Raw genomic sequence first — 27,275 nt, 5'->3', positions numbered from 1 at the left:
CATTTACCTACAGCTATTTACATTTAACTTATCGTGAATAAAAGCTTATTTACTTAAGTGATTTTATAGCCTATAATGGGGTTTAACGTCCACTCGACACAAACTAGGTCATTTTGGGACTAACATATGGTTCAATTTTATTTCCATAATTCGCTTGCGCGTAGGGGTCTTTAGCAGTGGGAGGAAACCGGAGGACCCGGGGTAAACCAACGAGGTTGGACAGGCGACTCTACTCCTTGTCACGTACAACCGGCGAATCGAAACCACAGCAAAAGAAACATCAGGTTGGTATGTTACTCTGAATAGACGCATTGCATAAAACTTGCCAAATGCTTTTATTGTTTATTTGTGACAACATCTCCAAATTTACCTGAGCAATAAGGCTCCTTCCCAAACACAGAATTGAACCCAGGAAATGTTCTCAAACACGCAACCTGACTTCTGAGATGGTAATGTGTTCTCCATGATTTTCATGTAACTCATGCTGCACGTGCTGTTCACCGGGACCAGCCCTAGAAAATGCACCCCCATACCTGGTTGAATCATTCACACTAGAAAGTCAGCAGCATGCCACGACCCAGGATAGCTCAGAGGAACCAGGTGCTTGGAAGACTTGACGCTGGCCACACTACCTAAGCTGTTGCCAATCAATTCCAGGTCAGTGTTCAGACCATCTACATGCTTCAGCAACGCTTTCTGGCCACCAACACCACGGATGATCGCCCCCGAACTGGTAGACCAAGGGTTACCACAAGACCGCCATGTTGTGCAACAGCACGTGCAGAATCCCTTCACACATCAGACGGTGGAAACACACGGAAGACCCATCAGTACCGATAGTGCGCCAAAGTCTCACCAGAGAGAACATCCATTGCCGTAGACCTTACCGTTGACTGATCCTTACCCCTCGTCATCGACGTGAACTTCTACAGTTTGCCCAATAACACCAGAACTGGTGACATAGGCAATGGAGAACTGTTCTGTTCACAGATTATATTCGGTATTGCATATCAACTGCAGAAGGCGGGACCAGAATATGGCGTCGACGTGGCCAGCGTTATTATGAGGGTTCAAAATGATCTACAAACTGAAACAAGGGTCTTAACTCTGGAAGTAAATTACAGACATTTTTGAAATTTGACAGGCTTTTTCGTCTTACTAATTTAAATAATACATATAAACTTTATACAGATCAGACGCTAAATTTTGTCGTTCAACAAAGTAAAACAAGGGCCATAACTCTAGTAATAAACAGAAATTGCTGAAATTCAACAAAGTGAAACGATGGCCATAACTCTAGACGTAATTAACTGAAATTCAATAGGCGTCTTCATTTCACTAATTTAAATGATGCAAATAAATTTCATACAGTTTTTTCGTTAGAGCATTCACAAGGTGCAACAAAGTGAAACAAGGGCCATAACTCCAGAAGAGATTAACGGAAATTATTTAATTAAATAGGATTCTTCATGATAAATATAGTCTGTAGTGCATTCACAAGAAATTGTGGACGATGGACGGACCGACCGACCGACGGATGTACGAATAGGGCGACGGCAATATACGACCACATTTCCATTTGGGCGTATAAAAATGGTTGATCTTCACACAAACTGCAATTGATAGTATCCAGTCTGTACGACAAAGAGGACACATGCATGGGCCGTAACGTGATCAACATTCTAGAGCTAAAATGGTAAAAGACTGTCAGATAAAAACGGCCACAAGCGAATTAGATGAAAGAAAAACTATGGAAATTTATTATAAGGTCTTTCTCTGTGAGTTAACACTTGGTTCATAGTAACCAGCGGCTGCCAGACAGGATACGTCCACATTTTGCAAGGGAAGGATAGAGAACAAGCTAAAAACAGACACGATTTTTTGTACAATCAGGGACAATAATCCAGATAGTTATGGTCTGAAATGCGCAAATATCAAAAGAGACTGATATCTTTGTGATATAAAGATATGTTTTAAGTTTCATCAAAATCGGATGAAAATTGGGACCTCTAGAGGGTCCACAACCTTCGTATTACATACTTTGACACAATTTGCGTACAAAGAGCAGCCATTTTGTTGGGCAGTTTCATTTCAATTTTCCCGTAATTCAAATTCAACCTTCATTATTGTAGAATGGTACGTGATAAATTTAAACGGTTTTTAAAATCGGAAAAAAAAATGTGACCTCTAGAGAATCCGCAAGCTAATAATGCGATTTTTAGAACAATCAGGGGCCATAATCCAGGAAGTTACTTCAGATATGCGCGATTATCAAAAGGAACCAAGATCTTAGTGTGTAACAGTGATATATTCACACGTTTTTTTTAAATCGGATAAAAATTGTGACATCATAAGGGACCAAAAGCTAAAAACATGATTTTTTCTACAATCAAGGGCCATAATTCAGGAAGTTACAATCCGATATGCGCGAATATCGAATAACCTCTTGAATTATGGCCCTTCATTTTACTAAAAATCGCATTTTTAGCATGTGGTCCATCTAGAGGTTACAATTTTTATCCAATATAAAAAAACGTGTGAATATATCACCGTAGCACCCTAATGATGCAGGACAAAATGGCTGCCCCTCGTAAGCAAAATATATGGTATATTTTAAGGTTGTGGACCCTCTAGAGCCATGCCAAATTTTTCTGTTTATCGTATACAGGCCCCAATTCTGAAAGGATCATCTTGGCATATGTATTTCTTATAGCCTAAGGACCGTAACTATTGATTTTGGTGCATGATCCGACCCCACATTTTTTGTTAATATTTTGTCTGTAAATACTCTAAAGTCTAAAGGTTGCAATTGTTAATATAATTTGTACCATTTTGGTTGTACCTATTCAAATTTGTCCACGTCCAACCCCCAAGGGCAGAGCCAGGCCAATTTTTCTGCTTTTTGTCTCTGACTGGAATTCTGAATGGATCATGTTGGAACGTGGCATAGTGGCATATATATTCCTTATACCGTAAGGACAGAAATTATTCATTTTATGCCCCAACTCCCTGGGGCAGTGTTAATATTAAGTCTATAAACTTGGCAAAACAAACCCAATGCCTAGCCTTCTTTGTCTCTTGACATATCACAGTAGTTGCAGCCATTTCATATTTCATTCTCTTCATTTTAAAAAGTATCATATCAAAGCAGGAATGTGGACGTATATTGCAGCGGTAGCGATGCTCTTGTTCGACTATTATAGCGAGAACTGTCAGCTCTTCAACCAATCTTAATTTATCTTAAATTGATATTTTCTAAAAGAAAAAATCACATCACCTTCACCTGAAGCACTTATTTTGCTGATGTCGATGTATGTGCGTTGAACTGGGCAACCATCCAGTTGACGAAGTTCGCGTTACTTAAAAGTTTACCGACCTAATTTAAAGATAAAAGAAATTCTAGTTTTACAGTAAAAGTTAACAGCAAGACCCCTAACCCATCCTTTATTAATTATCAGATAATAATAAATATTTCTTTAATGATGTTGGCAATGGAAGATCTTCTGTTGCGAATAAAACTCTTTCTTTGAGGTTAGATCGTATCGTATATCGGCAACTTGACTTGAGACTTCGTGGCATATCACGATAACGTGCAACTATGTCCGCTATTTGATTGTCACAGCTGGGTAATGAGGTGTACAGTTTGTGTAATTGTCGTATAAACTTCTGACCCAATATCGGTCGTATAACTTGAAATAGTTTTAGCAGAAATATATTTGAGTAGAGAGGTAGAGTATAAGTCAACCAGACTGTAAAAACTTTGTTGGTGAAATTGATATTACGTCCAGCACATATTAAAGTTTTTAAAACAACCAATTCTTCTTTGTTTATGACACTGTTTCCATTGTTTATAAATTTATCTAATTCATGACATAATCCCATTTTACCTGGAATAAATAATCAAGGTGGATAAATAATGTAAACAGAGAAACACAAGATTAAAGTCCACTGTGATCTAGAGTGTAGTTAAATATCCCAGATAACACGAAAAACATTTGGAATTAAACTTAGTCTGGATTTGAAATTAAGAACATCCAAATCATATTCCAGATACACAACCATGGCTTGGAATTTCAAAATATCAATCCATTTTGATATGGTCACCCTGTCCGTTCATCCATATACCGTTCACATTTCTTGTTAGCACAATAGAGGCTACAGAAATATGTGAGTGATCTATCTCATTAAGCCTATTGATTTTCCACAGTTATTTCCCTTTATTATGAAATTTTGTCAGCACCTCCAACTAGACTTTAATCAGGATCTGACCTTTTTGAAATTTTGGAATTGTTTAGCTCATGTCTGTTTGGTGTATGTTTCAATGCCTGCCAACCTATGTTTACTTTTATTTAAATTAATTCAAGATTTCTTTGTCAGATTTGTGAATTTTATCCTATAATGCTGAAAATCAACAGGGTTCTTCCACTCCGGAATGCTAAATATTGACCTTTCGAGTTCCTTGTTAATGTTATAGAGGTTGCAGCTTTTAAAGCGATTATTTGTAATTTAGTGTGAAGCTTTGGTGTCAAAATTGGATGAACCCTATCAATATTCAGAATTCAGCGACCTTTCATTCAGAATCCCCTTCCCCCTTTTCCAAAAACAATTCCATTTCATTTCAGAAAACCCTTAACAGATAGAGGCTACACTTTTTACTGTATTTATTTTTACCCGTTGGTGTTAATCATTTGATTCATGAGCAAATGAAACACTATTGATATTCAATACTTCGCAAAATTTGGTTGAAGAGTTATCTCCCTCTTTTTCCGAAAACCTTGTCAACGTGTTAAGAGCCTACACTTTTTAACAGATGTTCTTCAAACTTGGTGTGGAGCATTGGCTTCATGACAGGAAGCCTGTTAATATTCAGATATATAGGAGGCAGACCACCATTAAATTTCACCATCTCAGTACCCACAAATTGTAGTTCGTCTATTTATAGCAATTCTGTCTCTGTCCCTTTTCTCCCCTTTTGCATGCCCATTTTTGTTGATTTTTTGGTCTAGAATGGATGAAGAGGGTTTGAATTAACATTTTCTGCCAGGTTTTGGTAAATATTCATGATTTTGAGGCAGAAAGAAAAAAAGGGTTATCAGGTTGGCTACAGTGATATGTACGGCAACTAGTTACATGTTTTTAATATGCTTCATCAAGTTTGTGTATCTCAAAATTTTGGTGGTCAACCTCATACAAATTTTAGTGCCAAGACATGACCATTTGTTCCTCTGTCTGTAGTGAAAAGCATTCAGCCCAACGAAAAGTTGGGGAAAAGTTGGAGGTGGGCAAAGAGGCAATAATTAACATTAAAGTCAATGGGGAAATTAATGGTGGTCTGCCTCCATCTGTGATCTTATGGTCTGGAGTTACCCACCCTTATCCAAAAAACTTAACAGATATTTTTTTTCAAATTTCGCATTAGGACTATTGATTTTCAAATTTGGTGTTGAGCACTGGCATCAGATTTTCAGCATTCTAGGACTTTTTGTTTTAGAGATTTAATATGTGCCCAGAAAAGCTTCTGAACACAATTGAGTATGGATATCTTAAAGGCTTACGGATCCTTATAAGAGTTGACATAAGATGCTGGCTATGGCTATATTTTTGTTTGAGACAAAGCAGCTGTGTGGGTGTATCTAAGCTTTGGGTGACAATTGTTTTTTGTTAAACCATTTCTTTAATAACACCCAGTTATAATTATGTTGTTATAATGAAATACATACCACTATTATCTTGTAAAATAGGTGATAGACCACTGTATAATAATTTATATACTATTTCATTCCGTAAATTGACATCTTGTTGACTGTTTTTACATATGTAATGTAAAGCTAAAAATATTTATTAAAGGCACATAAAACTGTCAATTATTTTTATCTAAATGCAGTCTTAGCAAATGATACCCAGTCCTGTAAAGTTATACAAAAATTAATGTAATTAGTATTGAAGTTTGGTTTACTCGTTAATTTTCAGACCTATATATATATGAATTATATTGAGACACTTGTATCGTATCATGATTTTAGTTCTGATATTAAACCGAATATTCATGTTTTACTTATCGGAATATATGTATCATGATTTGAATCGTATGGAGTATAGCATTTATAGTTGTAATTATTTACCTGTGAAGCCTTCATCATCTTTAAGGTGAATGTTACACTGTGTGTCTATTAACAACTGTATTATAGCCAAACTTTCTGATGATCTATTACTACATGCCCTCATTAACGGTGTGCAACCTGTAACAAAAGATATAAATATTTATAATACAGAGATTTTGTCATCTACATCGCATGCAATCAGCCACTCTGTTTACCCTAAGCAGAAAAGCTATTCAAATAGCTTTTATTGTCCCAAGAAAGCAGGGGACTGTCCATCTGTCTGTCTGTCCGTCACACTTTTTTGGGACACAATAACTTTCCTTCTAATTGAGCTAGAATGTTTAAATTTGGTGTATATGAGGCAAATGCCTTGATGGAATTCATAGATGAGCATTTTTCTGCTTAGGTTAAGCAGAGATAAGCAATTTGATTGGTTGATGTTTTTGAAGGTTGATGCTTTGGGACACGATAAATGTGATTCTAATTAAGTAAGAGTGATGAAACTTGGTGTATAGTTTCATTTTATCAATACTTTGATTAAGTTCCATAATGAGCCAATCTAATTAAAATATAGATCTATATTTCGTTTCGTTTTTTATATTTTCGATGGCCTACACTACATTTAGATCTAACAAGTTATAGTGGGAGTTCACGTTCTATGACGTCAGGTACCAAGCAAGCGACATTTGACCCGATTAACCAATTAGTGACCGCCATGTATTTTTTATCTACTTTTGCTTTGTTTTGATTTCTATTGCCGCTAATGTCTACCCACAGTTCCGCGCAAAAAAGGTCAAACGCTAGATTCGACAGACCATTTGATTGGCTGACCCCTCACTTCAAGCAGAACACGAGTTAAATAACAACGCTTCCAGATCCAAGTGTAGTAAAGACAAGTAAAATCAAAATTTTGAACTATAAAAACGAAACGAAATTGGATCTGTGTTTTATTCAGATTGATAATGAGCATTTTTGGCTGAGGGTAAGCATAGCGGAAAGCAATTTGATTGGTCGAGACTTTGGAGCTTGATAACTTCTAATTGAGCTACATGTACAGTGGTGAAACTTCGTTTATTGTTTCATTACATCAATACCTTGACTAAGTTCTACTTTGGCTAAGTAGATACTTCAATTTGATTGGTCGAGACTTTGGAACACAATTGAGGAAGAATATTCAAACTTGGTGTAGATGGTTAATAGTTGAAAGCCTTGACAGTGTTCCATCATGCGCATTTTCCACTTGATTGGTTAAGACTTAGAAACATAACAACTCTGATTTTAATTGCGGTAGAATGTTTAATCTTGGTATAGATGTTCATAAGGTGAATGGCTTGACTGAGTTCAATGATTAACATTTTCCACTAAAACTAAGCAGAGCTAAGCAATTTCATTGGTTGATGCTTTGGGACATGATAGAGAGAGAGAGAGAGAGAAATGGGGTCTAACCTCCACTCGACACAAACTAGGTCATTTCGGGACTAACATATGGTTAAATTTTATTTCAATAATACGCTTGCGCATAGGGGTCTTTAGCAGTGGGAGGAAACCGGAGGACCCAGAGAAAACCCACGAGGTTGGACAGGCGACCCTATTTCTTGTGACGTACAACCGGGGATTCGAAACCACGCCAGTTGACTCAATGACAGGCTTTATGATACAGCACGCACGTGCAAACCATTCGGCCACCCAACCCCCCTGGGACATGATAACTTTGATTCTAACTGATCAAGAGTGATGAACCTTGAGTGAGTTCGATTGTGAACATTTTCTGCATAGACTAAGATTAGATAATCAGTTTGATTGCTCAACATTTTTCAAAAAAATAAATGTGCAATTAATTAGTATATGTCATCTATTTATTTGGGCATATTGACGCCTTTTGGCAGGGGACATCAGCCTAACTGTTGGCTTGTTGTGCAAGGTTAGACCTGGATCTAAGATCTTTACAGAACAATAAGAAATAGTTGATTTATATAAATTATCTAATTTTTAAACCTGCATGATCCTGTGCATCGATGAAGCAACCGTTGTCAAGTAGAGTGACAGTGGTTTCTAGGGAAACACCAACAGCTATATGTAAAGGTGTACAGCCAAAGCGATCAGCAACATCTAAATCAACATCAGAATATATTAATGTAGTTAAAATCTCTCTAGAATCTGAAATGAAAGATAGGATGCCAGGCAACGAAACATACATGTACGCCCACATCAGCTAAATCATCCAAGCAGTCGACAAGGGTTGTCGCATATTTATTCCTTTGTAGGTAATTGGGGGCCTTTACAAGACACTTCCATACAGGTCAGATTATAATTTTTGCCGTTCGTGGATTCACAAGGTTCTACAAACTGAAACAAGGGTCTCAACTCTGGAAGTAATCTACAGAAATTGTTGAAATTTGACAGGCTTTTTCGTTTTACTAATTTAAATAATGCATATAAATTTCATACAGATCAGAAGATCACTTTTGTCATTCAAGGGTCCACAAGGTTCACAACCACCATAACTCTAGAAATTATTGACGGAAATTGCTGAAATTCAATAGACCTCTGTTTCACAAATTTAAATGATGCATATAAATTTCATACATATCGAATGATAACTTTCATCAATCCAGCATTAACAAGGTTGAACAAACTGAAACAAGGGCCATAACTCTAGAAGTAATAAACGGAAATTGCTGAAATTCAATAGGATTCTTCTCTTTACTAATTTAAATGACGCATGTAAATTTCATACAGATCGGCACATAACTTTTGATGTTAGAGCATTCACAAGGTTCAATAAGGCGAAACAAGGGCCATAACTCTAGACGTAATAAATGGAAATTGCTGAAATTCAATAGGCTTCTTCGTTTCACTAATATAAATAATGCATAGAAATTTCAGAAAGATAGGATGATAACTTTTGGGGTAAGAGCGTTCGAAAGGTTAAACAAAGTGAAACAAGGGCCATAACTCTAGAAGTAATAAACGGAAATTGCTGAAATTCAATAGGCTTCTTTGTTTCACTAATTTAAATATTGCATATAAATTTCACAAAGATCGGATGTTAACTTTTGGCATAGAGCATTCACAAGGTTCAATAAAGTGAAACAAGGGCCATAACTCTAGATGTAATAAACGGAAATTATTGAAATTAAATAGGTTTCTTCATTTCACTAATCTTAATAATGCATATAAATTTCAGAAAGATAGGATGATAACTTTTGGGGTTAGAGAGTTCACAAGGTTAAACAAAGTGAAACAAGGGCCATAACTCTGCTTCCCGTAAGCAGACAATGTTCATCAACGAACTTCATCAAAGCATTCACCTAATGAATGCCTACATCAAGTTTGAACATTCTACCTCAATTAGAAGGAGAGATCATGTTCCAAAGTCTCAACCAATCAAATTGCTTATCGCTCTTCTTACCCTCAGCAAAAAATGTTCATTATCGAACTTAGTCAAGGTATTGATGTAATAAAGCTATACACCAAGTGTCCTCACTCTCACTTAATTAGAACTAAAGTTATCGTGTCCCAAAGCTTCAACTAATCAAATTGCTTATCTCTGCTTACCCTAGGCAGAAAATTCGAACTCCATCAAGGAATTCACCTAATAGACACCTACGCCAAATGTGAACATTCTAGCTCAATTAGAATTAGAGTTATTGTGTCCCAAAAAGTGTGACGGACAGACAGACGGACGAACGGACAGACAGACAGACGAACCCATTTTAATAGTCCTCTCCTTTCTTCGAAAGGCGGGGGATAAAAACAGATGCGGTGTTTAATTACATTTAGTAGTGGTTAATAGTATAATGTTTCAAAACTTTCTTAAACAACACCGGAAAAAAATCAGAGACCTCCTGGATAGCGAGCCAGTGCTCTACTAACCAAGGTTCCTCTGCAGCCTCTATTGCGTTCACAAAGATTTCCGCAAAGGGGGGTTACTCCAGACTGAAAGGTCTACAATTTTTAATTATCAAATGGGTTCGTTCTCTCATTGCCCCAATGATTCACACAAAACAGTGGGGGAGTAACTCAACAATAGGTAACAGAATTCTGATTAATGATAGGGTTCTTCCCGTTAGTATGGACCAACAGAAAACAATATAAAGCGATAGTTTTCATGTACCCAATTAATAGGGAGCCTACAAATTTGGTTACTCAGTAAGCCATACCTAGGAAGTTATGTTCCGATGCTCATCAAACGACATGATGCAAGATCTAAACTTGCCTATTGCCAGGCTTTTTTTTTTGGCTTAAAATTATGATTTAGAAACATTTTCACATGGTAAGTCCATAATGAACTCTGATAAGCGGATGGATTAGACAAAGCCTGCCATATCCACATTAAACGCAATGATCTTTCTGGGAACATTATAGGAGAAGTGGTAATAAATTATTGTGATGCTGATGCATTGATTTATTGAAATTATTGTCCACCCCGTAATACATTATTGTAAATTGTTGGGTTTTTTTTACCCTTATCTGGAACCAGAGCAGAAGCATGATGAATAGGATAATTAGAAGTATAGTCACTAAAGTTCACATCTAAACCACTTGCTAAAACACTTTTAAATGCATTCACATGCTTCTTCTTTATAGACTCCACTAACTTTCTTTTATATTGATTTATGACATTTTTTCCTTTATCATATTCCTAAAATAAATAAAACATCATGTGTTAAAGATAGGTTGCCAGGCAACGAAACATACACCCACAGCAGCTAAATCGTCCGGGTAGTCAACAAGAGTTGTCGCATATTTTTACTTTTTCAGTAATGAAACATTTATAATACACTAAAATATGTTTAAGAGTAATTATCAGAAAATCATTAGAATTTGTTTGGTTTTTATAAATTTCTGCCCCATGCTGAGGTTAATTATACGAAATATTAATATCGTGGATTTAGCTGATTGATTAAATCAAATATGGCGCCCAAGTCGGAGATTTTTAACCGTTACGTTGATGTCATCAGTTAGATCGAGGCTAAATGATAGAGTGTACGAAGCGAGGCCGCTGTTGAGCGATGCCGCATGTCAGTCAATTTGATTCAAAGTTCGATACATGTATATACGGCCTTGATATTATGTTCAGTTGTGGTTAAAATGAGAGTTTGGATGTTGGTATTATACGCTCTTTTGTCACTTGCGTTTACAGAAAAATTGATAAAAATCGCAGCTAACATCACCCCAGTTGAATTGCAGCCCCATTAGATCACTGTAGTGTTTCCTATTTGTCTGCTTCGGGAGTCACGTAGTCACCTTACAGTACAAGAGTACACACAGGCTAACAAGAAGTCGGCTATAATTATGCCTCATTGATTTGGTCCATTCCTTTCAAACTTTCGCTTCTTATCTATATAATAAAAGTCTTATTTTTAATTTGTAGTAAAAATAAAAGCCTTTGAAAACGTTACTTGATAATCAAGATTATGTCAATCAAACGATCGGCCAAGGTGAAGACATATTTGACTACCATTTCTAGTCAAATATTACAACGATGATAACTTTGTTCAGAATAAAGTAATTTGACTGAAATTTTCAATATATTCTTCTTTCATCGTCTACTTTTGAACTGTTATAGCAAGAATGGCCAACTCTTTATAAAAGTCTCCCATAATGTATCTTTAAACTCTGTGTATCAATCTGAAGTCAATCGGATGATAACATAAGCCTCTAGAGCACCACAAGATTTTTCAAAGTGATCCAGGGCCATAACTTTGGCAGTAATTATCGGAAATCGTTGAAAATCTATAGGATTCTTCGTCTCATGACCTCAAACACTGCGTATAAATTTAAAGTCTGGCAGTAATTATCCGAAATCGCTGAAAATCAATAGGCTTTTTCGTCTCATGACCTTAAACACTGTGTATAAATTTAAAGTCAATCGGATATTATCTTTCGCTTCTAGAGCGTCCACAAGATATTTTGAAGTGATCAAGGGCCATAACTCTGGCAGTAATTATCGGAAATTGAATAAAATCAATAGGCTTCTTCGTTTTATGACCTTAAACACTGTGTATAAATCTAAAGTCAATCGGATATTAACTTTGGCCTCTACAGTGGCCACAAGATATTTTGAAGTGGTCAAGGGCCATAACTCTGGCAGTAATTATCGAAAATTGCTGAAAATCCATGGGCTTCTTTGTCTCATGACCTTAAACACTGTGTATAAATTTAAAGTTAATTGGATATTAACTTTAGCCTCTTGAGCCTCAACAAGATTTTTCAAAGTGATCAAGGGCCATAACTCTGGCAGTAATTATTGGAAATTGCTGAAAATCAATAGGCTTCTTCGTCTCATGACCTTTAACACTGTGTATAAATTTAAAGTCAATCGGATATTAACTTTAGCCTCTAGAGCGTGGACGCCGGACGGACGTGACAACAATGTCAATATATGACCACATTTCAATGTGGGCGTATAAAAAGTAGACACTGAAACTGAAGAGACTGCCAGCCTATTAATTTCTTCAAACAATATATAGGAATATATTTTCCTGAAAGGGCATATGGCTCTATTTTTTGGAACCTTGAAATAGACAAAGATAGGTTGCCAGGCAACGAAAAATACGCCCATAGCAGCTAAATTGTCTGAGCAGTCAACCAGGGTTGTCGCATATTTAATCTTTTGTAGGTACAGTAATTGGAGGAATTTATAAGACATTTTCATAAAAATGGTTCTAAAAGCACATATTAATGTAATATGAATGTATGAGAGTGATTTATATTCAATTTTTGAAAAAAATATTGTAATTTCTAATTTTAGTCTGAGAATGCTTTGTAAAACCGGTGTGTTTTGGAGCGCTCACAAGGTTCAACAAAGTGAAACAAGTTAGGGCCATAACTCTAGACTTAATTAACGGAAATTGCTGAAATTCAATATATTTCTTCGTTTCACTAATTCAAATGATGCATATAAATTCCGCACAGATCGGATGATAACTTTTGTCGTTAGAGCATTCACACGGTTCAACAAAGTGAAACCAGGGCAATAACTCTAGACGTAATTGAAGGAAATTGCTGAAATTCAATAGACTTTTTCCTTTCACTAATCGAATAATGCATATAAAATCCATACTGATCAGATGATAACTTTTGTCGTTAGAGCATTCAACAAAGTGAAACAAGGGCCATAACTCCAGAAGAAACTAACAAATATTATTGAAATTAAAGAGGCTTCTTCATCTCACTAATTAACGACATATATCAATTTCAAAACAATCAGATGATAAATGTAGGCTGTAGTGTGTTCACAAGAAATTTACAGAAAATTTTGAAATTTGACAGGGCTTTTTCGTTTTACTTATTTAAATAATGCATATAAATTTCATACAAATCAGATGATAACTTTTGTCATTCGAGAGAAAGAGAGACAAATGGGGTTTAACGTCAACTCGACACAAACTAGGTCATTTCAGGACTAACACATGGTTCAATTTTATTTCAATAATTCGCTTTCGTGTAAAGGTCTTTAGCAGTCGGAGGAAACTGTAGGACCCGGAGAAAACCCACGAGGTTGGACAGGCGACCCTACTCCTTGTCACGTACAACCGGGGAATCGAAACCCCGCCAGTTGACTCAATGACAGACCGTATGATACAGCGCAGCGCGCACGTGCTAACGATTCGGCCATCCAACCCCCCTTTTGTCATTCGAACCTTCACAAAGTAAAACAAGGGCCATAACTCTAGAAGTAATTATTGTAAATTGCTGAAATTCAAAAGGCTTTGTGGTTTCACTAATCTAAATGATGCATATAAATTTCATACAGATCAGATGACAACTTTTTGCGTTGAGCGTTCACAAGGTTCAACAAAGTGAAACAAGGGACATAACAGATAGATATAATAAACAGAAATTGCTGAAATTCAATAGGATTCTTCTTTTTGCTAATTTAAATGAAGCATATAAATTTCATACAGATCGGAGGATAACTTTTGATGTTAGAGCGTTCACAAGGTGCAACAAAGTGAAACAAGGGCCATAACTCTAGACCTAATAAATGGAAATTATTGAAATTAAATAGGCTTCTTTATCTCACTAATGTCAACAAGATACATGTATATCAATTTTAAAATAATCGGATCAAAACTTTTTGCGTTAAGACTCTTAACGCCAAAAGTTATGATCCGATTATTTTAAGAGCATTCACAAAGAACTTGTTGACGACGGACGCACGGGGGCGACGGCAATATACGTCCACATTTCCATGTGGGCGTATAAAAATGAAAGAAGCTGATTGGGCAAACTTCCATGAAGGTTGCCTTGATTGGAGAGAAGACATCATCGACATGTACTCAGAGACTCCATTCCAAAGACATCTGGCAGGAAGTCAAGGAATACAAAACCTTGGTGGTCGCCAGAATGTCAGAAGGCAGTTTACGATGATAACTTTAGGCTCTAGAGCGTCACAAGATTTTTCAAAGTGATCAAGGGCCATAACTTGGGCAGTAATTATCGGAAATCGTTGAAAATCAATATGATTCTTCGTCTCATGACCTCAAACACTGTGTATAAATTTAAAGTCAATCAAATATTAACTGTAGCCTCTAGAGCATTTACAAGATTTTTTGAAGTGATCAAGGGCCATAACTCTGGCAGTAATTATCGAAAATTGTTGAAAATCAATATGATTCTTCGTCTCATGACCTCAAACACTGTGTAAAAATTTATTAACTGTAGCCTCTACAGCATTTACAAGATTTTTTGAAGTGATCAAGGGCCATAACACTGGCAGTAATTATCGAAAATCGGATATTAACTGTAGCTTCTACAGCATTTACAAGATTTTTCAAAGTGATCAAGGGCCATAACTCTGGCAGTACTTATCAGAAATCGCCGAAAATTAATGGGCTTCTTCGTCTCATGACATTAAACACTGTGTATAAATTTAAAGTCAATCGGATATTAACTTTAGCCTCCAGAGCGTCCACAAGATTTTTCAAAGGGATCAAGGGCCATAACTCTGGCAGTAATTATCGGAAATCGCTGAAAATCACTAGGCTTCTTCGTCTCATGACCTTAAACACTGTGTATAAATTTAAAGTAAATCGGATATTAACTTTAGCCTCTAAAATGTCCACAAGATAATTTGAAGTGATCAAGGGCCATAACTCTGGCAGTAATTATCGGAAATCGCTGAAAATCAATCGGCTTCTTCGTCTCATGACCTTAAACACTGTGTATAAATTTAAAGTCAATCGGATATTAACTTTAGCCTCTAGAGCGTCCACAAGCAATTGTGGACGCCGGACGGACAGGGCTGACGACAATATACGACCACATTTCAATGTGGGCGTATAAAAACTAGATAATGTTAAGGCAATTTGGTGAAAATTTCATTCAAATTGATCCACTATGAACCGAGAACTAAGCGACTGAAATTCCCATAAGCCTCGGTCATCATTACTAAAGTCAGTACGATAAACAGCATAGTCTTGATTATCCATTTAATCGTTTAATCGAGAAGGAAAGTTATGCAGTAAATCGGCTTACAATCCACTAAAGATCGCAGGCTAGTGCTGCCATCTAGAGTTGATTATGGCCTGGATAGGTTAATTAATGTCTAATTAATAATTTAGATAACATTTCAGGCCTAAAGAAAGACCTGAAATAGGCAGATTTAGCTCTTGCATAATGTATGTTTAAATAAAGGGAAGAACTTCCCACTAAGCCCACTCCATGGCCTAAGGCCGCAAATGGGAAGATTGCAAGATCATTCTAAAAACACAGTGGCTATTGTTACGACGAGTCGTAAAAATAGTCCTCAGGCTATTGTTATTACGATGCTTTCAGAGCCCTCCATCGGCGAAGTTAAAAATAGGTTGCCAGGCAACAAAACATCGCCCACAGCAGCTGAATCGTCCGAGCAGTCGACAAGGGTTGTCACATATTTATTCTTTTGTAGGTAATTAGGGGAATTTAACAGACATTATAATTTCCGTTCACAAGGTTCTAAAATCTAAAACAAGGGCCGTAACTCTGGAAGCAATCTACAGAAATTGTTCAAATTCGACAGGCTTTTTTCGTTTTAATAATTCAAATAATGCATATGAATTTCATACAGATCAGATGATAACTTTTGTTGTTCAAAAGTTCACAAAGTTCAACAAAGTAAATCAAGGGCCATAACTCTAGACGTAATTGATGGAAATTGCTGACATTCAATAGGCTTGTTTGTCTTCATTTCACTAATTTAGGTGATAACTAAAACTCAATAGGCTTGTTCGTTTTACTAATTTAAATGATACATATAAATTTCATACAGATCGGATAATAACTTTTGTCGTTAGAGCACTACAAGGTACAACAAAGTGAAACAAGGGCCATAACTCACGGCGTAATTAACGGAAATTGCTGAAATTCAATAGGCTACTTCATTTCACTAATTTAAGTGATGCATATCAATTTCAAACAGATCGGATGATAACTGTTTTCATTAGAGCGTTCACAATATTCAACAAAGTGAAATACGGGCCATAACTCTAGATGTAATTAACGGAAATTGCTGAAATTCAATAGGCTTCTTTGTTTTACTAATTTAAATGATGCATATAAATGTTATACAGATCGGTTGATAATTTTTGTCGTTAGAGCGTTCACAAGGTGCAACAAAGTGAAACAAGGGCCATAACTCCAGAAGAAATTAACAGAAGTTATTGAAATTAAATAGGCTTCTTCATCTAACTAATGCAAACAACATATATCAATTTCAAAACAATCGGTTGATAAATGTAGTCTGTAGAAGTTCACAAGAAATTGTAGACAATGGACGGACCGACGGCAATAAAAACTGAATAGTCGTAAAAATAGTCCTGACATTATTACTCCAAGAAGACTGTAAATTTTATAATTATGACAGTACCACAAAACACAATTAGAACCAGATTAATTGACACAGAAAGTAATTGCACGAGCCGTTTGTCTACAAATATAAAAACTGCACGTTCCGTGACGGAAAATGACAACAGTATGTGTTAAATATGATGAAAGGCAGTGGTGCCTTGTCAGATAGTTTTAGCTATACAGCATTTATATATTTTTGGTGCCGTTGTAGAAGAACCCTAATTTCAAGCACTGGTCATGATCTAGGCCTACTAATTAATCATGCAATAAATAATTATTAAGTTCTCAATGGACTTTGTGTTGTGTATTTTCAACTACGTGTGAAGAGGGACCTAGTTATTCCTTCAATAAAAATCGTCTTCTATCCCGATATAAAATCCATACAAAAACAGTACATACGCAATCCACAGAAATGTTATACAAAAATGCAAATTTTTTTTGCGTAAAACAGCGGTAATACTATAACGGAAGACACTGGAAAACAACCTGAAAACTACTGGAAAACACCATGTTATACTGAATACCGGAAAACACCGGAAATACGCTAAATACCGGAAAACACCCTAAATAGGTAACCCAGAGCCTGGTCCTCTGTTTGCGGGGAGTTAGGGTTAGGTTTTTCCGGTGTTTTCCAGAGGACCAGCGGTGGATTAGGATTAGGGTTAGGTTTTTCCGGTGTTTTCCAGAGGACCAGGCTCCGAGTTAGCTATTTAGGATTTTTTCCGGTATTTAGTGTGCAGGGATGTGCCCAGAAAAATATTCATGCCGGGCGGTAATCTTCGGCAGAAAATCATCGGGTTTTTTTCGATCGAAAATGGGCCGTAGTATTTAGTGAAATTATCATAGAAAATAAATAAGAACTACGGACGGCATCTTTAGCTGTGGTAATTTATTTAAGAATATGACGACAGCAATTTGCCAATGTTGACACTGAAACCACCGTTGTATACCTGCGTAATCCACGGCATAATCGAAAATAGGAATTTATTAATTATTGTTTTGTTTTTTCCTGAGTTCTCGTGACTGTATTTTTCTATCGAAAACACAAGTCAGCATTCATTCAGTCATACCATGGAACGTACACGTATACGGTCCATTGTCGTACGCCTACTCAGATGGTTGGAAGTCAGGTAGCACTAGCAGCCAATTTTATAACAATTATGAATTTCACACTGACCATCTACGCATGTTTTCATCTGTTTGTCACTAGTTTATAGCATTATAAGGTATTTATATCTAAATAAACCAGCGGCTGCCAGGCAGGATACACCCACATTTTCGAGAGATGGATAGAGAACAAGCTAAAAATAAAGTGATTTTTCGTACAATCAGGGGCCATAATTCAGGAAGTTACAGTCCGATATGCGTGAATGTAGACAGGAACCAAGTTTCAACAAAATCGGATAAAAATTGTGACCTCTATTGGGTCCACAACCTTTATATATCATATTTCTACGCTATTTGAGAACGAGGGGCGACCATTTTGTCTGTCAGTTTTGGGCCGATTTTCACGAAATTCGAACTCAGTCGTCCTTCGGGTCTAACGGTGATATAATAATACGTTTTTTTAAATCGGATAAAAATAATGACCTCTATGGGCTTCACAAGCTAAAATCGCGATTTTTAGTACAATCAGGGCCCATAATTCAGCAAGCTACGTTCCGATATGCGTGAATATCGAAAGAAACCGAGATCTTTGGGTTATAAACTTACATTTCAAGTTTCATCAAAATAGGATTAAAATTGTGACCTCTATAGGGGTCCACAACCTTGATATACCATATTTTTATGCTATTTGAGAACGAAGGGCGGCCATTTTGTTGGTCAGTTTTGGGTCGATTTTCAAGAAATTCGAACTCAGCCGTCCTTAGGGTGTAACACTAACAGTGTTATAATAATACATTTTTTTAAATCGGATAAAAATTATGACCTCTATATGGTCCACAAGCTAAAAATGCAATTTTTCGTACAATCAGGGGCCATAATTCAGGAAGTTTCTATCTTTTGGAGATAAACCTATATTCCAAGTTCCGTCAAAATCGGTTAAAATGGTGACCTGTAGAGTGTCCACAAACAAATTGTAGACGGACGGGGCAGAGCCTCGTTTAACATGGTGACTAGGCGGCGGCGCCGCGCACTGGCCAAATTTCACCTTTGAAAAGAAAGATATTATTTAATATTATTATTAAACTGTGCCACCTACTGAGCCCAAAAGTTGAAGACTGGACGGCATCATACATACGTTTTGAAACGAAATTTAGGTAAGTCTGGGGCTGGAAAAAATTGGATTTGATGAAAGAATTCGATTGTAAATTACTGTAATTTGGCTAGGCAAAGCAATAAATGACTGAAGATTCTCAACTTTTCAAAGATTTCAATTTTTTTTCTCCGAGGCTTACCTAAATTTCGTTTCATCTTACATGGCTGAGTTCATAAATTTGTATGTTACCCTTTCAATGAAGTCCGCCAAGTCAGTTAGAAGACGGAGACGTATTTTTTAACAGCGTGTTGTGTCGCTCATACTGGTTCTAACGAGGTAAGCAAGGTCTTATATTCTCACTAAGGTGTTCATTTATATTGTTCAGGCGTTCATGGGGACTGACACACGACCGTTCAGCAGCAAAAAGTTGCCCAGTAAGATTTACTGGGGCGGATCTCAGTTTCGACAAGGATTCAATAAAAGAGTTTCTGAACGTACAGGGCTAGTGTAATGAGACCTATGTTCAGAGCTGAACTAGTGTCATTGTAGATAACAAACCTTAATCTCTCAACCCTCCGTGTTTCGAGATAAGACATGAGGCCATTACCTATAACGTTGCACCTGCGGGAGCGATTCACACCAGGCATTTTTAAACAAAATTGACAATAGTTTTAATCAAAACACCGATTGCTTATTGTTATTTATAATATTTCTACAACACCCAACTACAATTAAGCATATAATCCTACCTGAAACGGGTATAAATCATAGTTTTTAAAATCGAGGCGTTAAGCCGTTACTAAGACCGCCATCTTTTTAAACGATACGCTGTCATCATAAAGGTGGGGCTAAATATAAGGCTTTAATAACAGCCAATCAAAAGGACAATCGAAAGCACAGTTACTATGAATGGATTTCGATGGCGGTGAAATGTCAGACAAAAACAACGCTTCATTAATTTAAATGCGAATATTTGGAGTTAGGCGACAGTTATGCCACTACATTGGCCTCTGTAAGTTTAATTAATCATAATATCATAAACTTATCTATTTTAAAGATGTTACATGCATTAATAAAGAAATTGAGTTTGCCACTTGGAACTAAAGGCATCCAATCGTAGCTAAAAACAAACACATCAGTATATCTCAACGTTTTTAGCTACGTTCTCGTAGCTAGTGTCATTGTTGTTCAGACTCAGAGATGGATCACACAATAAGGTAGGACGGGCATTTCGAATTTATCGACTGACGCCTTTCAGCTCGTGGCTATTTGATGCACCAACAATTCAGTCGCAGTTAGCTTCAAATAAGTACAGCTTCAGGAATCTTGTGGTTACGTGTGAACGAAACCTCAAGACACTCTGGAGTACTAGCCCCCCCCCCCCTTGACAAAATCCGGGATCCGGGCCTGATTAGGGTTAGGCTTAACCCTAACCCTAAACTTTGACGATGGAGGGCTCTGAAAGCATCGTCGTAACAATAGCCTGAGGACTATTTTTACGACTCGTCGTAACAATTAAAGGAGCTAAATAGCTAATATTTGGGACCTACTAATTGATCCAAATGGGTCGCAACGCATATAATAATGTAATCTGATTGTATATAAACTGATTTACATTCAATTGTTTCCGTTTTGATTCTTAATTTCAAATCAGTTATGTCCAGCGAAATACGGCCTGTGTCTCAACCCTATAGCAATTTCTGGCGTCTGGTTATTCCAGTCTATTGAGCAGGTTCTCCAGTTGAATATGTCTAGCCTCGTTCTTTCTGGTCACTTGTTGCAAATGACGCTACAACGCCCTATGGGCCTATGGTACACGATTCGTGTACCAATGTAAAATGTTTATTTTGTTTTAAATATTGGATATCAGAAGCCTGTCTTTTCCTGGTAAGATCACAACATCAACGTTGATTTGAATTAACAAATAATTCGTATTTTCAACGTGTATGACTTTGGATGATATTGAGTTAGAGACTTAGCTACTTTAATAGCCAATGCAATGCCTTCTAAAAACACTGGTCAGGAAGAAGCTTCGGCTCTCCTGTCTTGTCTGCGATATCACTTCTGTGGAAGCAGACGTTAAAGCACCAGGTAGTAGTAGTAGTAGAGAATCGATATTGGAGGACCAGCTTTCACTCATTATTACCACACAAAACATACAAATCATGGTTCAAATCTCACCTCAATTTCATCTCGAATGTCTCTATAGTCAGCCATTTTACTCAGACACACTAACCGATAAAATAAAAATGTTTAAAGTACTATTCATGACTAATTTGTAATAAACAAAATTTAACATCCATCAGTTTCAAACTGTTATTGCGATACTATATGAGACAGTATTCTAATTTAGTGAAAAATTTATTTTCACAAAAATATGCAATTAAAAATATGGTTATCGCTTGGTTTTGTCTACAGACTGTCATTGGCAAGTGCTTTTTGCTGGAGGTGTTGCCGAATGCTGACGTCTATTAGTATTTAGTGAGTTTTTCTTTTTGCTCTTTTCTAAAATTTTATAAATCGTTTTTATGCGTCGATAGAAAGGTCTGTTGTCATTTATATTCAAATATCAGAGAGCTTTTCGTTTGTTTTGTGGAAGAAATCATATTCGAATAATCTGTCTGTCTGACATTTCTACAAAAGGCCCGTGGCCCGTAGCTCATGAAAGCTGTTCTCAGAAGAAAAAAAATAATAACAAGAATTGCAATTGAATTTTAACGTCAGAATAAATCATATTCATGAAGCAATGACCCGAGAAATCCCTCTCTAGCCATCGCTGTACTAAGAGCGAAATCTTGGGTTTTTGACCATCCAATCAAATCTTTCTTCAAGGGAATTTTCACAACTGACCAGCCGCCGGTGGTTAGAGGGTCAAAGCTTGGGCAATGTTCAAGGTTAAGAGGGCAAAGTCACGAACTTAAACCTGGTGTGACAGTGTAAGATGGTTCCTGGTGCGTGATTACTGTTTAGCGCATGCGCAGTAGGAGTCAGCTCACACCGCATTGACTCCCCGTGATAGGATTTCCCCTAAGATTTTCTTACGGTCAAATAGGTTTTTACACTATTATTTACCAATATTAAATATTAAATTTTGAGTCTGAATCTTTGCAGATATTGAGATTGATAAACTATTACAACACAATTGCTAGTAATTAGGCCCTACATTTAAATAAAATAGTAATTCAGAATCGTAGATTGAAGCAGGCTATATTTCAGCCGCTGGCTGTCAGATTTCACGCTAAAGTCACGTGACCTGAAACCCCTAATATGAGTAATAAAACAGATAGGCTACATTGTGAAGTTGTTAAAATTTTATTAAGAAGTACAAATTAAAATAACAATGATACAGAGAAATCCCAATCATATAAAGGACAATATTCAATGTACAAAATAGTTAATCGTATAACTACTGATCACTAAAACAACAGCTAATCACGATAACAAGTATATTTATTATTACAAAACTCTAATCAAATACGTAATACTTTTTCCTGAACTGATCAGTGATCAGGAACGAGAATAAATTAGTATATCATCAATATATGCTATTGCAAAATCTTCGAGTCCTTTAAGAACGTGTGCCATTAAATGCGAGAAAATACTTGGACAATTATTAATTCCAAATGACATTACATTAAATTCAAACAAACCTCTATGGCATACAAATGCTGTCTTTTCCTTATCTTTTTCATCTACCAAAACTTGCCAATACCCTGATTTCATATCCAGAGTAGTGAAGTATTCTGACTTATCTAATCTCCCTAACATGTCCTCAATCAATGGAAGGGGCCAACTAACAGTTTTAGTAATTTTATTAAGCTTCCGAAAGTCATCGCAAAATCTTTTTGTTCCATCTTTCTTGTCCACTAAGACAATAGGAAACGACCAAGGACTGTTACTCTCTTATATTATATTATTACGTAACATCTCGTCAATTGTCGTATGAACAATAGGTCTAGAAGTTAAGGGAGTACGATATGCCCGTTGTTTGATGAGGAAATGGTTACCCGTGTCAATAGTCATTTTTACAGTATCTGTATTTCCTAACTCATGATTTTTCTTCAAAAGATTAAATAACTTAACACGTTCCGTATCTGGCACATTAATCTTAGCAAATTTTTCATTTAAATTAGCATCAGTACACTGCAAGGTTCCCTGTAAAATCTGATCCACCGACGCTATCGTCTTGATGCTATCGCCTTGACAGTGCGACCAATAACACACACGCTTTTTAGTCGAAATGTTTTGTTCGTACCGTTAACAATAAAAACTAGGATTCTTTTGCCTAAACTTTTAGCACGTTTCATGCTGAACAATGAATTGTTGCTTGTTCAACCATGAATAAATCTCGCCCACTGTCATAACTATGTTTCTTCAATTTCACATAATGAATGACATACCTTGTCAGAGGTTTTAAAATTACCTCGTTTGCTACTCGCAAAACAGAAGATATTACTGCATCATTATCCAAGGAAACATACATTTTACCAATTTTCATAAATCAAAAAAGCCCACAGCCATGAGAAACAAGAAAATCTCGACCTAAAATTACGTTTCTGTTCCTATTGTTAACAACATGAAACACTTGTCTTAAATTTTTACCCTTAATTTGAAATTCCAAGTTTGCAGAACCTACCAATTTAAGTTCAATACCATATACTGACTGTAATATAATTTTACTTTTGTCCAGTTTTGGTTTATATTTTAAAGAATCATACACCTGCTAACTAATTAAAGACACTTGAGCCCCTGTGTCAACTAATGATCTAAAATTATGTTTTTCTATTTTAATCAAACACGAGCTAGAGCAGCCAGAAACATTTATACCAGATAAAGGCCTTTGATATCTACTCTTTCCGTCAGCCCCCTGGAAAGAGCATCTTAGTTTTCCCGTTTCCGTAGTGTTTTAGGCTTAACTGATGTATCTCATCGTTTAAATTTTGGATTTGATTTAAGATAGTCAGCAAATTTCCTACAGTCACGTTTAAAATGTCCTTCTATGCCACAAAACCCACAAGTTGTATTTCCCTGAAAACTCGCCTTAACCTCGTTTACCCCTCGCCTTTGTTGACATTCAAGACTTGCGTGACCATGATGAAAACACATTCCACACGTGCGGTTTCTTACATAATCGATATCCATAGGTTCATGTTCGCTATTTGTATATATTTGTTCATGTTGCCCTCCTAATCTTAAAGCGAATCTTTTGTTTTGATATATTCGTGCTGAAGTCCATCTACAAAGAAATTAATTAATTCTCTGTCAAATTCCGGCTGTCAGGTATAACCTGGAAATGCTTCAGCGGCAAATGATAACAAATTTTCTGCAAAAACTTGCACATTTTCTATGGGTTTCTGTTTGATTTTTGTTAATATTGCCAATGCCTGTTGTGTATCCGTAATTTCCGAAAAAGTACCAATTAGATCTTGTTTTAATGCATCCCATGTAACATTCGCGTCTGCTATCATTTTTCTTTGAATAAAATGACTTACAACCCCTCAACTTGATTGAAATGGCCAGAACACAATATTTTTCAATATTTTTAATCCATTCCTTAAATTCGGATTCCCTTCATATATATTCCATACCGAATTTGTGGAAATAGAGGAAGACAAGCCTATCAACTGGGCACCTAAATTTCTATAAAATTCCTCAGCCATTATTACAGATAGAAATTAGTGAAAATTGAAAAAAATATACTCACAAAAAAAATTGGCTAATTCTATCTGCTTCCGGATTCACGGCCCCAAATAAATACTGTAGTACTATAGGACTTCTTACTTGTTGTGCTTGTTTCTTGTTGATCGTAACAAGACTACAGCATAAAATAGTTTCACAACTTTATTGCTAAGCTATACAATGTAATGGCTTTGCAGGTTCCTCGTTCTCAATATAATGGCAGCTAGGAATTTCTTAATGAGTTCTCATCCAACTCGCTTCTACACCCTAATTTATACCCCCTAATTTCTGCAGGTTTTCGATAACCTTGACATTAAACCTCTTTATTCCCCACAACTAAGATAGGAGAAGTTACCTTATTTTGGTCTACCAACCATAGGTCAATAAACAGCCAGAATTTGATGGATATTTTGACTATGATTATGATTTAACCAAAATATCACTGTTTTTTTATGTTCATGTATAACTATATATTCACATTCATTAAGTACATGTGATTTAACTCTATAGACAGAGTAAAGTAACAATTTTGCAAAGAACCAAAATTGTCTCAAGGACCAAAGTGTTACACTATCTGCAAATGTTTTGTGTATCAATAACATGTTTTGTGATGACGATCTTGTCTTGTATGATGAAATTTGGGACTAGTAATTCAGAAAGATAGGCAGGGGCAAGGTTATTGAGACACTTACATGTATAAACCTTTACCAGTAGCTTAAATTGGCGTCAGATTTCAAATGGCAATATATGGAGTTCTTTCAGAGCAGCAGTAGAGCTATGGTTTGTAACTAACACCAAGAATTAGTTTTGCAGTAAAATTTTAAATTCGTTGGAGAGGTTGAAGAGTAGCTGCTGGCAGATCATAGAACAGACTATTTCCATAATCCATATGGGAGAAAACTAAAGAGCTGGCAATTTGAAGAGATAGTTCTCGCAAAAGAAAGGGTCTCAATTTCCGCATGTTGAACATTGTCGAAGCAGCAGAACTCGTCTTCTAGGCAATGTGATGTTTAAAGTTTAAGTTTTCGTCCAAATGCATCTTGAATTTAACAAGGGATGAAACTCAACTACAGAATCCACAACTCTTAGTTCATGGATGGTAGACTTGTGGAGCTGACGGCTGTTACCGAATATAATAACCTTGGTTTTGTCGTCGTTCATCTTTAGTTGATTGTGTAGCATCCAGATTTTAACGTCGTCTAAGGAATTTGATAGGCGGAAACTAGGAAGCAATACGAGATTTTGCATCAAGATCTTCGCCTTTAAAACTGTCATACAAGCTGTGATCATTGATGTAACCAACTAATTTTTATTGTGGCGGATGCAGGATGCTAGTAGTATAGCAGATAAAGTAGATCGGACCATTGATGCTACCTTGGGTTTTTCATGTGAATAATTGTTTAATTAATAATTAACATCTGCTTCCACCCAAGTGATATCTTGGAGAATAAAAGTAATAATTATTTAGAAAGCTATTTAGCTGATATTAATAATAATGGCATTTGTATACGTGTAGGTTATGTACAGAAAAAAAAGAAGATAAACAAACACAAAAATGCACATGCAGGTAAAAAAAAGAATCTTATTGTTTTGTCTGGTCGTTTAGTACGGTTGAATGACAAGGCTTAGTCTCTATCATTCAGACAAATATGTTGAAGACTAGGAGGTTCTGTGTGACCGAGACTAGGCAGGATGGTGCAACTCTTCCTTGGGGTTTTCAGTGTGTGGCCCGGTACAGTCTTCCTTCTGTTTGTCTGGTCATGTCAATTCTTTATTAGTGGTCGTGGCTTCATCTGGCATTTCGTTCATTTATTCATTCCGATAATTCTTGTAAATTCTCCCATTATGCGACAACCTTTGTGGACTGAAAGGATGGCTTGGCGACTGTAGGCGTTGTTTCCTTGCCTGGCAATCTATCTTTGTATTATTTTCTTCCAATGCTCAGGATAGGTCTTATCACTTCCTTGCCTGTGATAGACCTTATTACTTTTGTGCAAAAGGTAGACTTCATCATTTCCATTCCAATGATAGGCCTATTACTTCCATGCGCATGATAGGCCTTATTACAATCATGCTAAATATAGGCCTTATCACTTCTATTTTTTTGTCACATTTATAGTAAGTTATCTCAGCAACATAACAACCACAAGATGCACTCGAGTTGTAGACAAAATGTCTGCTGTGATAAATGAATTGATTTATCTATAAATGGTATGGGGTTTTACTAAAACCACCAATCTCAGGTTATTTTAGTCGAAAATCAATTCCATTAAAATATCAGCAATTATTGTAGATCAAACTTTATCACGCCATCAGACAGAAATATGCTAGATGTAGTTAAACACAGACAGAAATAAAACACATCTTTCTACATGTACAACAAAATTCATTTTTATCTGCATGCTTTGAAATGTGGTTGTATATTGTCATAACCACCATCCGTTGTCCACAATTGTTTG

General features: G+C 36.3%; 1 protein-coding gene and 1 long non-coding RNA gene across 11 annotated transcripts in view; one reads left to right on the top strand and one right to left on the bottom strand.

The window, feature by feature from the left end:
- Positions 1–197: 197 nt before the first annotated feature.
- On the bottom strand, positions 198–21,402 carry LOC126831549 (uncharacterized). 3 transcript variants are annotated; one of them, XR_007684196.1, is made up of 6 exons: positions 21,319–21,352; positions 10,703–10,746; positions 8,097–8,258; positions 6,123–6,239; positions 5,721–5,828; positions 198–3,887 (listed from the first exon to the last, which is right to left on the bottom strand). XR_007684196.1 is itself a non-coding variant. In XM_050562103.2 (6 exons), the coding sequence occupies exons 1-6, from the start codon at positions 21,352–21,354 to the stop codon at positions 3,448–3,450; spliced, it is 1,041 nt and encodes a 346-aa protein (XP_050418060.1). In that variant the 5' UTR covers positions 21,355–21,402; the 3' UTR covers positions 198–3,447. The 3 variants fall into 3 exon arrangements, 2 of the variants coding, with proteins under 2 accessions (XP_050418060.1, XP_050418069.1); XM_050562103.2 differs by having other exon boundaries at positions 10,569–10,746; positions 21,319–21,402; XM_050562112.2 differs by having other exon boundaries at positions 8,097–8,210; positions 10,569–10,746; positions 21,319–21,402.
- The window catches only part of LOC126831756 (uncharacterized), an 85,763-nt gene continuing 79,688 nt past the window's right edge, over positions 21,201–27,275 (top strand). For 2 of the 8 annotated variants that reach the window (XR_007684307.1, XR_007684294.1), the window contains exon 1: positions 21,565–21,618. This is a non-coding gene — a long non-coding RNA (uncharacterized LOC126831756). Of the gene's footprint in view, positions 21,229–21,554; positions 21,619–27,275 lie in introns of those variants that run through there. The other 6 variants (XR_007684324.2, XR_007684298.1, XR_007684318.1 and 3 more) reach the window with 6 other exon arrangements.

This window comes from Patella vulgata, chromosome 1 (assembly GCF_932274485.2).
Source record: "Patella vulgata chromosome 1, xgPatVulg1.2, whole genome shotgun sequence".
NCBI lineage: Eukaryota > Metazoa > Mollusca > Gastropoda > Patellidae > Patella > Patella vulgata.
This window is presented reverse-complemented; position numbering and strand designations above follow the sequence as displayed.